At 34.3% G+C, this 13158-nt stretch overlaps 1 protein-coding gene across 1 annotated transcript in view; it reads right to left on the reverse strand.

Annotated features, from left to right (window-relative positions):
• Window positions 1-13158, reverse strand: part of DMD (dystrophin) — a 2279750-nt gene that overhangs the window by 1300105 nt on the left and 966487 nt on the right. The window contains exons 35-37 of the mRNA XM_023751347.1: window positions 8201-8380; window positions 7764-7892; window positions 5690-5860 (exon numbers count right to left, since the gene is read on the reverse strand). Coding sequence (XP_023607115.1) covers window positions 5690-5860; window positions 7764-7892; window positions 8201-8380 — 480 coding nt within the window. The remainder of the gene's footprint in view (window positions 1-5689; window positions 5861-7763; window positions 7893-8200; window positions 8381-13158) is intronic.

The following is a 13158-nucleotide window of genomic DNA, read 5'->3' on the forward strand; positions in this document are numbered from 1 at the left end:
ACTGTACCAATTGACGGATCCTGTTCTCTTCTATCAGGGAAGGTGCTTAATTATAAATTGACTACAAAGGGAAAAAAGGTCAACATATTTGTATTGATAATACTAATTATTGAAAATTAGGTTTTAATTAAAATGTTCAAATCCAATAAACCTTATTTTGACATTCTAGGTCACATTTGTAAGACATATTATTTATTTCCCACTGATATTTAGGAGAGCCAAAATATCTATCTAAACTATTGTTACTATATTTTTACATTATTTTTCACTTACAAAACCACTATTTAAGATAGCTTAGACTCACCTATGTGTGTCTCTTTTTTCCTGATATAGTCTACAATAAATGGGAAACTCACTGGCTTTCTCATATATATATCTGAAAGTATCTGGTCCAATGAACGATTACTTTTGATCTGCTAACATGGATTGGAGGTAAAAAAAAAATTGACAATAAAACTATGAATATTTACATAGATGATACCAGATTGTCCAAATCTCAATGATTTTAATGTCCATTAGAAAATTAAAGGAAATATGGCATTTCATACCCAATGACTCATAAATCTTAATAAAGAGAAGGCAGAAAACAAGTTCACCTTTTTTCTAGTTAGTACCGATTAGAAGGCCAATAATTTAACATTCCGTTCCGCAGAAAAGTGAACTATTTCTGTCTTTATAAGAGAAAACATTATAATTGAGCAAATTATGTATATAAGTTTCATAATATCTTCTAACAAAGCAATTGCCTAATTAATAGGACATAGCTAGGAAAAGTCTGTTTTAGTCAACATTTTTTTGAAACTAAGTATTACAATGGGACAAATATATCTTGATGCACTTTTTATTTTTATAACTCATATGCAGACTTTCATCTAAATAAGTCTTGAATCCTAAGTCATTTTCATATGTAATACTTTAACTCTAGGCTAGTTCTCAATGTCTCTAGACCAGTGGTTCTCAAAGTGTGGTCCCTATATCATTAGCATCAATATCACCTGGAAACTTGCTAGAAATGTCAATTATCAGGTCCCACCCAAGGCCTACTGAGTTATAATCTCAGGAGGGGGGCAACAATTTGTGTTTTCACAATTCCTCCAGTAACAAAGGTTTGAGAGTCACTCTTCTCAACTGTCACTTCTTTTCCATTCCCATAGACACCTCTTTATTTGAGATACTCACTGTTTCTCATCTAAATTATTACTATGGCTTCCAAATTGGTTTCCCTACTTCCTGTTATAATTCGGTTGAATGCTCTTCACAACCACTATTGAAATAAACTTTCAGTAGTGTATGAAAAAATCCATCAAGGACTCCTCATTGCCTACTAAATTAAGCATAAAGTATTAGATTGGTTGCCATGACCTCTGCACACTGTCTAATCATCCTTTTCTGTCTTATGCACAACTAAAGCTTCATGCTCCATACTCTATATTCTGTACGCAAATACAACCTACTCTCCATTAAACACATTTGAACTTTATCATAAGTTTATGCTAAATTGTTATCTTCTCTATGTTGCTAGAGAGGCTACTAAATTTATTCAGCACACACTCATTCTCAGCCCAGTATCCATGAACATATTTTACTCAACCATTAAACAGTAAACTCCTTGAATCACTAGTAAACTCCTAGCCATATAAGCACCAGAATGCCAAGCATTGTGACCTGAAATAGTATATGAATGATAAGAGTTAATTCAGTGTTCCCTTCCCAAACCCTTCCTTCATTAACTCTTTAAGATCTATTCAAATATCATCTCTCTCTCTCTAATTGTTGACCCCATCTTCATCTTGGCTTATTAGAAGATAAAGAAGGGTAGAGCTGCCCTAAACAACAGAACTCAGTAGTTTATTTTTGCGTCCTCTTTTCCTTTCTATGCTTCTGTCTCCAGTTACTTTCTTTTCCTGATAGTATCCCTCCCCATCACCCTGCTATGCTACCATGTTCAGATGCCCTAAAGCAGAAAAAGTTGAGACATGATGTCTTTCCCATTGATTCCACTGACTTTAACCAGAATTCTGAAATTATCACTGATTAATTTTTCTAATGATTCTGATCATGTCTGTTAAAACTTCCATTCCTCAAACTGACTTCACAGAGATTAGGAGGAATTAAGCTTTTTTGAAGTCATCAGATACTATTGCTGAACCTAAATAAAATAGGAAGAGGTACTATTTCATGTACTTGAAGGATTGTATATGGGTCCAGTAGAACTTCCTAGTATTTCTTAAATTGGTCCACTTGATAATCTGTAAAACTGGTCCTTGCAAAGGAAATAACAAAGAGGTATTCTTAGCCCCAGCCCATTCCAGAAGACACCAGAAAGACAAATTAGCTATTCCTCAATTTAATTTCCCTATACACTTCTGTCTCAATCCTCAAAATTTGGACATTTGAGTCTAGATATATAAAAATGGAAATAATTATTGATGTTAATGGTTTTTAGCATCTTTTTATCTATATAACAATTTATAGATTTTTAAATGTGTGCTTTTACATATCTTAGATCATTTGATTCTTGACACAATCTTGAGGTTAAGATAAGAAAGGAATCATCTTACTACATTTCTAACCAGAAATGAGGGTCTCATTGCTTTCTGGATTTGGGAATTTCCTCCAATGGACAGCCCTTGCAGGAGACAGAGACTTTATATTCATCACCAAATAGTGAATTCAGGCATTGTTAGTGAGTTTCAGGATAAACTTTTGCTCTACTCAATTGCCCTTTCCAGTTGACCTTTAAAAAGTATCCTGAAATTAGTTCTCATACCAAGTCTATGTTATATCCGTATTCATTCCCAACCTACTTTTATTTGTTTATTTACTTTATCACCATAGGTTATTTCCTAGGTTATTCTTTTAAGTGAAACCTACCCATAGACTCAATCATAGAAGGCCATATTCTAACCCAATCTTACCTTACAGAAGCCCTACTATATAATAGGAACTTGACTTAGAAATCAAAGGCCACCCCTGAGAATTCCAGCACTTCCAGAATTATTGTACTCCATAAACCAATACACATACAAGTCATTATTTTAAATCCCTTACTGTATCAACAAAAAATCACTGGACTGTCAAATTTTAGAAATACCAAGGACTATAGATTAGTCCTAGTTTTCACTCATCTAACCCAGAAATTTCCCACCATGTTCTATGGAATAACCTTTATCTCCTGAACCCCATTATTGGAAGGAGATAGATAAAAGGGCAGAAACCCTACCATCCAGTAACTTACTAATCCATTTTATACATTCTTTTTTAAATAATAACTCCTTTTGGGTGTGGCAAGATAGTTCTCCTTTTAAAATCCACTAATCTAATTCAACTCCTTTATCTTACAAACAATGAAATGAAATTGCAGAGAAACCACATGTTCTGCCTAATCCTGACAAAGTTAGGCCTCAGAATCAGTCTTCTATCTACACTATTCTTCCTATGATACTATGGGATTTCTGGGAGTAACCTTAATCATAAATTGAACATCTCCATGAAGTTAAACTAGTGTTAAGCATATTCTATGATTTCAATAAGTATTTAAATTTGTGTTTGTAAACAGATATTTTTAAAGCAAGTATTATTTACATCTTTGTATATTTCCATACTCACTAGCATAATGGATACTCAATATCATTAGCTGATGAAATGAATAAATAAGCAAATGCTTTCATGATGAGAGAGCATAATTATCTCTTCAAAATCCCCAAATGGGGTCACTATTGCATCCAATTGTCTTTATTAATTTAGAGAAAATGAAATCTTAGAAAGTAAAACTGTGATTGTCTTTTCAATTAATATATAATTGAAAATATTGATTTAAAATTGCTTATGCCTTTCTTTAGTAAGGAAAACAAAGGATGTACATCAAGTGGCTCACCTGATGCATGATATCTGAACGTATACTGACAAATTTGTACAGAACATAGAATGGAAATCACAAATTTCTCTCGGCCACACTAAGCCAGCTGCTATTGGTGCAGGATGAATTCTACTCATTCTTCAAAATCTACAAATCACAATCATGTGACATCTTTGATCTCAACCAACTGTTGACAGAATAAAGAAAATAATAACCTGTTTTCTCTTAAATGTTCAATAGCTTAGTGACACTTTATATACATATATAGTGGGAAGAACACAAAATTTAGCAATGGATTTGTTAGCATTGATTTCTCAGATGATTGAAGTAACACTGCTGTTTGTTTAGATAACACATATTCTAGGGCTATCTTCAGAAATAAAAACAATTGTCTCTTTAAACAGCAGAGTGAATTCTTACAAAAAAAAAAACTCTGCTCTGAAAATAAAGTTTCAAAGCCTGTCAGATATTTTTCAGGTGAAAATGCCTTACTTAAAATAATATATAAATGCATACAACAAACTAGTTAACTCAAATATTAAAGAAGAAGCAATGAATTAAGGTAAGCTAATACCTTTTTGCTTTGGGAAGGTGAATTTTGAAGGGTAGCTATGTTTTATGTGCATAAAGTATTTAAAATTCATATCACATTTTTGTATATTTTAGAAACTCCTTTAAGTATGTACTATTATATATAGCAGTGATACATTGTAATGCCTTAGAAAATGCAGCAATTGTAAACCATGCTATAATTGTCTCTCCATATTTATAAAAGTAATTTTTCAAATGTATTCTATTTTTCCAGGAATCAAGACTTACCTCACAAATAGTTCAATATCATTTTCTCACAAATAGTTCAATAACATTTTTCTCATTTAAGATTATTTCCAGCCATTATCTGTATATGTAAATACATGTTTCTTTTACACACATTTTTATATTTAAAACTATATATATATATATATATATATATATATATATATAATTACATTTTATAAATTTGGGGGTAATTCCTTGCATGCTGCCACCATTTCCCCCCAAAACTGACAATCTAGAATACTGTATTAAGTATTTTTGCATGCTACCTATTATATAAGATTTTGTCTTTTTTAAGTATTACACAAATATAAAGGGTTATCATGCAAAAGTTCCATATCTCCTGGGTCTCCATTCAATTGAATAAATATAATCATATAAAATTACAAAAATTAGGATAGATAAGCTTTGCAATTATTTGTTTTCATGGCTTGAGCAAGTCATTATAGCTTAATGGATTTTGTCACAATATCAACAACTAGCAAGAGCAAGTTCAATTCACATACAAACACACATGTGTGTAGCCATTAAGGAGGAATTAATACCCTAGATCATGCAGGAGATGTACAAGGCCTTATTTGATCCGCATTACACACAAGCAATATTGTATTTGGCAAGATATGTCAGTAGTGCTTTCTTTAGATGGATGTCTTTTGTGCTTTTTGTTGTTGTTGGCCTGCAGCATGCTATTTGTTACTTTGCTGTAGGTTACCCCTGAAAGTACATATGTAAACCAGTATAGAATGCAGTTGTTGTTTTTTTGTCTAGCTATGGCATGACAAAGAAATGACAGAGAGAAAGTGAGACTGTGAGAGATAGGAAGAGACAGGGGAAAGAGAGGGAGAGCGTAAGGGAGGGAGAGATTCAGGGATAAAATTTCCTTAAATACAGTTTGGCTTTCATTTTCCTTTTGAAAACTTTGCTGTGGGGGTTGCGTGCCCCCTTCAGAGTATTGCGCAACCTTCGCAAGAGATCATTTATCACTAGTTTCCACCTCGGAGCAGGTCTTCCTACCTTTCCAGTCTTAATTCTGTGAGAAATGGCTGCAAATCGATGGTTGAGCTCTGAGATTTTGGGCTCTATTACTTTCCTGCAGTGGTCGCCGCGGTTTGCCATCAAGTTTGTTGCTTGGTCACGCGTGGAGTCCACCTTTGGGCGCATGTCATTCATTTCAGCCTTTAAACGCTATATTCCATGAGCAAGAGACAGGGCTTGAAGTTAGTAATTAAATGGAAGTTGCAAGACAGTGAGAGAACAGGAGAGAGAGAGAGAGAGAGAGAGAGAGAGAGAGAGAGAGAGAGAGAGAGAAGAACACATGCAGATAGAAGGAAGAAAAATGCCAACTCCCATAAAATAGGAGTAGAATAAGAACGTGTGTGATCTCAGAAAAACAGTTAGCTGTCCTTCCTTAAATATGACCTATGTTCATATAAATATTGACCTAGTCTGAGAATCTGAGGAAGGACAAGGAATGTTTTTCTGCAACAATTACAATATTTTATATTTAGTCTTATCTTGAATAAATTTCATAGCTGTAGAACAATCTGAACATATGCTTAAGAAGGAGGTAGCTGAAAAACAATTTCCAATCCTTTCCTGGCACTTTTGAATTCCCTTTTGTTTATCATAGTAAGTGCCATGGGCAAAACAGATTTTCTAACACATATGGATTCTGTCACAGACATAGATTACGGATGTTCTGCCTGACACAAGGGGTCAGAGTGACTACTGGTACTGTATAAGTGAAATAGCTCACTTCCTATTATTCTAAAGACCTCGAAGTAATTTTACCATGACAGTCCCTAACTACATATCAAGGTCAAAGGGAAGGCAACATAAGGCAGAGGCAATAGTGTACATATGTTTTGGGGATAGCCTGAAATACATTTACAGTCTTTCATGACAAAAAATTGTAATCCCCAGAAAATATCAATTGCATAAAAACAAACAAATAAATTATATGGAAAGAAATTATAATTTTGACTGTTCTTTAAATGGAATTATTGAAAACTGCAAAACAAAGTAAGGTGTCATGAATTTAAATGGTATTTGGGAAAATTCAACTCTTTTTAACTGAGAAAGATGTCATTAAGAAGAAATAATACAGCATTAATAAGACATATTTGCACATTATACCTCTCATACCCTTTATAGGAATCATTTTTTAAAATATATTTTATTGATTTTTCCCAGAGAGGAAGGGAGAGGGATAGAGAGTTAGAAACATCAACGAGAGAGAAACATAGATCAGCTGCCTCCTGCACACCCCCTACTAGGGATGTGCCCGCAACCAAGGTACATGCCCTTGACTGGAATCGAACCTGGGACCTTTCAGTCCGCAGGCCGACGCTCTATCCACTGAGCCAAACTGGTTAGAGCAGGAATCATTTTTTAAGTAAAGATTAAGTTGCCTTTCCTTTGAGAAAGATGACTTAAAATGTCCTAATAATTTATTTTAATACAAAAACAGAGAAAAGTACTGTTTACTTTATATATGGTTAAAGATGACAAATTCAGTGTCATATAAGCTCAGGATTGTTACTAATCCTAAAATTTGAACACCGAATAGGCAAATGTCCAGGTGATTAGATCTTAAGTGTTTATTCAGATGGGCTGTGAATGATGCCTACCGCATCTTCGTGTTTGATACAAGAAGGGAGTACTACTATTAAAATGGACAGGAATTTGTAACAGGACACCAAAGTAAATCCTGGTATCCTTTCTCATTAGAGTTTAAATTGCCTGTAATTAGCTGAGGGGTGGATATGGACAGATGCTTAGATTACAGAACTCTTCCAAAACATTAGCTCCCATTTGAATTAAGAAAGTACAAAGGGAAGAAGGGAGGGAGGGAGAGAGGGAGGGAGAGAGGGAGGAAGGGAGGGAGGGAGGGAGGGAGGGAGGGAGGGAGGGAGGGAGGAAGGAAGGAAGGAAGGAAGGAAGGAAGGAAGGAAGGAAGGAAGGAAGGAAGGAAGGCAGGCGAATTTTTTCATTCTTATTAAGAAGTCTGGTATTTTTTAGGACAAACATGATTGACATAACAGTTGTACTATTTAAATGTTACTTTTCATAATATTTTATTTGCTACCTTAAGCACGTCTTCTTTTTGCTGGGGTTTCTTTTTCTCAGATTCATCCAAAAGTGTATCAGCATGAATGATCCAGTTTGTGATGTGTTCCACATTCTGGTCAAAGTTTTCCATGTGTTTCTGGTATTCCTTAATTTTACAGAGACATACCATGGCATATTATTGGTTAGACGATGTTCTTAAAAGATCTGTCCTATGTTCTACAGTTTTAACAGACAGAAATTCAGTATCATTCAAATTACTTTTAGGTTTGAACTCTATATGGAGTAGAGCATGAACATGGAAATATATTAAAATACAGTTATAGATATTGAATTAAGAGCTAGCATTTATGTGGGGTGCAGGAATTTCTAAACACAAGTATCATTATTGAGTGCTTATGTAATTTATTTCCCATGAGGGAGAGGGGTTGCAAATCTTCCAGCCTCTTCTCTTACCAACAAAAGGTTTAACCACTCTTCTGCTCGGGAAGTGACAGCTACCCAGTTACTATTTAGAAGACTCAGTTTATCTTCCACCAAGGTTTCCTTCTTGCCCAAAACTGTTTTCAAGGCCTCGCCGAGTTCCGTGACACTCTTTAGATGAACCTTCTGTTTCTCAATCTCTTTCTGCGTGGCCTGTGAAAAGGACAGAATTTGAGCTTTGAGTAATATATTGCAGTCTTCAGTTTTAATGCTTTTGAAATGGCTGTGGGTATGGTTTCAATGGTAAGATTTTTCAAGGACTGAAACCTTCAACTATGTCTTTATGAATGAAAAGCACACCATATACATCGTAGTTTCCTTTTTAGGTATATATGAACATATGTGTATATATAAACATGATTAACTACATCTTTATTTAAGATTTAAAATTTTTAATAAACATGAATATTATCCATCTAAATATATTAATATTTAGTTAATTTATAAATCTATTGGCTAAAATTAGACCTTAGAAATCCCATCCACTCTTAAGCAAGTACTTTTAGAAAATTCAACAATTATTGCACTCTTGTATTTTACAGCAGAATTTTTAGCTTTTTGGTGTCAGAAACCTATTCGGCATCTGGTAAAACTTAAGGACCCTTTCTCATTATAATGTTTTTAAAAGCATAAAATTAAATCCACTGGATTTTAAATGCAACCAGTTGTACTGAAATATAATATACAAAATATATTTTTTAAATTTGTGAGATAGTAATGCATGTTTTCCTTGCTAACATGTGAAAGTACAACGATTTAACATCAGATACTTAAGATTAAAGCAGTGATGAACATAACTAGTGCTTTGAATTATATACACTGACTAGACTGTGATATAAAATTACATGTCACTTCTACTGGTGGCAAAGTCCCAGGAACTGCTGATATTATGCTTGCTGCTCACATTCATAATTGAAAAACAAATGCTTATTTTCAGTTAGAGGTCAATGAAAGTATAGAGGTAATATTACAATCCCCTAAGAGAGCACCACTGCTTTCTAAGACTTGATTTGCAAAATGTAAAAATAAGCATATTTAATATCAAAAATAATGCTGAAAGTTAATGGAAAAAGTGATCCTAGTACAAATGTTTACTGTCAGCTCTAACTATAGCTCCTTTCCTGTGACATGCTATGGTTCACCATATGACCATCTTGAACTTCCCTGCCTCTGCTCCCCTCCCCATTCCTTCCCTTGCCCACATACAGCCAGAGCCAAACAGATCCTCTCTCAAGAAGCTTAAGAGAGATACAGAGACTGTGATAACACACCAACTGAAACGTCACTTGGAAATGGAACTGATGTGATCACCACAGCAAGCCAAAGCCATAGTCAGATAAAATCAGTGGGAAGCAGCAATAATAAGAAAGTAGAAGGGAGCCCACTTGCAAAGAGGTAAGTGGAATATATGCAAAGAGAATAACAGGGGTGGTCCAAATAAGGGAAAGAGATATTGTTTCTATGATCCAGTCTCTATCTCATTTCTTAGTCCTAGATGCTCTCAAAGTGTCTTTTCTATCTTTATAATATAATTAAATAATATAAATCTACCTAAATGTCTTTCTTCCACACCATCAGGTTCTAGTCCACTCAAAATCACTATACACTCTACATTTTGTTTTCTCCTTTGATATCGAATAAGCAGGGGGAATAAAGTAAAAACACTGTATAAAATGATTTCTATACAAGAGAAATCACTGTTTCTTTAATTCTAAGATATTATTTTGTATTTGTGGTTCTCTGTTTCAAATCTAAACTGAAATCAACATAATTAATGCCAAATGAACCTGTCAGCTGCCATGCACAGAAAGTTATTTGTAATGTGTCATTTGTTTTACATGGGTGAGTTTAGAAATTCACAGAATATTAGTAAATTCCTTCATGTATCAATCATAAATGTTATTGAGCTCCTACTAAATAAGTCACTATTGTAGCAGGGACACAGGTGATTCCAATTAATGAAAATTATGAGAAATTGCCCCTTTGGATGAAAACAGTCCCTTTGGAGTTAGACCTGTGAGTGGTCATGGGCTATATTTTAGTCCTTTCACTCCTGCTGTCTGCACCATTGTGTAGTACACAACTTTACATGACAGCCATTTTTCTTGACACCGAGGATAAAATGATAGAGAAACAAAGTCTCTAGTCTTATAAAACTAATATTCAAGTATAATGTTGTCAAAGGTATGTAAATATATGCAAATGAGAATTCTCTACTTCCTATATTTCAGACTGGTGGCTTGTCACTAGAGTTGATTTATTTGCAAAGTTAACATCTCACAAAGTTGAAACTTAATTTATATTTGGATCACTAATTACCTCTTAAAATGTCTTCACAAAGATGACACTATGTTTTAGCTTTGATATAAAAAGTTGTTATATACATAGACATTTGTCTCATCCATGCCAGGCAATGTAATTAAAGGCAATGGACATTTCCAAATCTCAGAAAAGATAAAGTTTTGAATTTAGGAAATTAGTTCCAAATAGTTCATTAATCACAAACAACCTTTATGCATTAAACATCTGTCAAAATTTTCCAGCTCTAATTTTTAAGAGAAAATGTTTAATGTCCAAGGATACATCATTCATTAATGAAAACAATCAAATGGGAAATATGGGCTAATTTCTAGTATCATTTTAGGTTCCTTAACATTATAAGATAAAAGAAACATAAAGGTTGTCCCAAAATTCACGCAAGAAGTAATTTTGATAGAAAACACAGGTTTATAATTAAAAGTTGGAAATTTTTTATTGATTCATAAAGTATACAGTATAAGGTTATGTATGGAACAGCATTTCGGGTAAATGGCCTCCACGGCTTTGCTGGCACATATGCACTCTTTTGTTGAAATTTTCCATGACCGTTTTGCATAAATGTGGCTGAATTTCATTGATACAGCGCTCAATTTCCTCCTTCAAGGCGTGGGTGGTCGTGGGCTTGTTGGCATAAACCTTAGACTTCAAAAAACCCCAAAGAAAAAAGTCCAATGGCGTTAAATCGCATGATTTGGGCAGCCAATTCTGATAACCAAAACGGGAAATTACACGACCAGGAAATGACTCATGCAGTAATTGAATTGTTTCTCGGGCGTATGTGCCAGCAAAGCCGTGGAGGCCATTTACCCGATATGCTATTCCATACATAACCCTATACTATATACTTTATGAATCAATAAAAAATTTACCATTTTTAATTATAAACCTGTGTTTTCTATCAAAATTACTTCTTGCGTGAATTTTGGGACACCGTTTATTAAAGTTATCACCATCATGAAACAAGGCAGTAATCACCATGGTGGTTTGGAACTACTATTGCCAAAAGTGATTCACGAAAAAATTTACACTCTTTCTGTAAAAAGACCTAGAATTGAGCCTTTACATGTGGTACTCACGAATAAACAGATATTTAATCATTTTATACATGCTTTTTTGGTTAGGAAAATACTGTAGTCATTTAGTGGATTTTTTTTTTATTTTCCCCACAAAAGCATTTTTTTATTTCATTGATATTTTAATAGCCTTTATGACATGGCATTCAAAACAATAAAACTATTTGACCATTCTAGAGTCTGGCACTGGTCAATCAACAAGTGATAATTATTTACTTTTTCTACAACTACTAATGCTCTGTTTACTATGAAAGAAAATTTAAGGTTTGAAGGACAAGATAATGGATATATTTTTATTTTTTATTTTTTTGCAATTCAGCCTTAGAAAAGAGAGAGAGCAGCCCAGCCTGTGTTCCTCAGTGGTTGAGCATCGACCTATGAACTGGAAGTTTGTGGCCCGACTCCTGGTCAGGGAACATGCCTGGGCCTCAAGCTCGATCCCCAGTAATGAATGTGCACAAGGCAGCCAGTCAATGATTCTCATCATTTATTTTTGTTCACAAAAAAGTATTTTTAATTAAAAGTATGAGTTGTAAATAATAAGATCTTAGCCTTCAAAAAATATGCTGGTCTTGCTTTTTGAAGATGGTACTTAAATTTCAATTAGCCAATGTAGTACATTAGTTGCTTAGTATCCACTCTGTGCTGTGCCATTCACTACCAGAGACAGGAGGTAATCTTTGCATACCCTGCTCTAATCTTACCTACAGTGCAGCTGCAGCAAAAAGCTGACATACAATCAAATTTAATATCATATTAGAAAGAACATAATTTTGGAAAAAGATGAGTCATGGCCAGGAAAAGCATGACAGGCTGCAAGACAGAGATGATAACTTGAAACTGGAGTTCACCATAAAGGACTGGTAGTTTGCCTTGACTAAGACAAAGTACCACATGATTAGAAAGTACAAAGGTTGGAATAAAATGCCACCAAAAGGAGAATATGGGCAACTTATTGGAAACTAAAAACATATATTTTATGATGTCAAGAAACCATTTTCCCTTGCTCTAATATTTTCCCACTGTAGAAGGACATCTACACTTGCAGATGTATTGATAACTGAATGAAAGGATTGAACTGCAACCATTCTCTCTGTACCCTTACTCATTTCTCTCTAAGGGAGGTACTTATTTCTAGGTTTGGTAAGATGGGGAGAAAGAACTGAAACCACATTTTCCTTCTCTTAGAAAACATCCAGTCCTCGGCACACATACCATCTTCTGCTGCCTTGAGGGACTGGGGATAGGGAGGTTTCTGGAAGGTCTACCCTTCTGAATGGGCGAGTTTAAATTCAGTGATTACAGTGACTAAGTTATAACTCAGCTCCTTTAGCTTTTTCAATCACGTAGTAATATGACATCTTCTAGAGTTGATTTTAAGGCTGAAGAAAAGAGCAAAATTATGCACACTCAGTTTTATTTTGACCTATGATATGGTCATAAATCCAAACTTCGGAGTTTCAACAGCAGCTTAAAGTGAACTATATACTTGACACTCAGGCTTTTAATGACATAGAAAAACATCCTCAATGTAAATAT

This window comes from Myotis lucifugus, unplaced genomic scaffold, assembly GCF_000147115.1.
Source record: "Myotis lucifugus unplaced genomic scaffold, Myoluc2.0 scaffold_20, whole genome shotgun sequence".
NCBI classification, from domain to species: Eukaryota; Metazoa; Chordata; class Mammalia; order Chiroptera; family Vespertilionidae; genus Myotis; species Myotis lucifugus.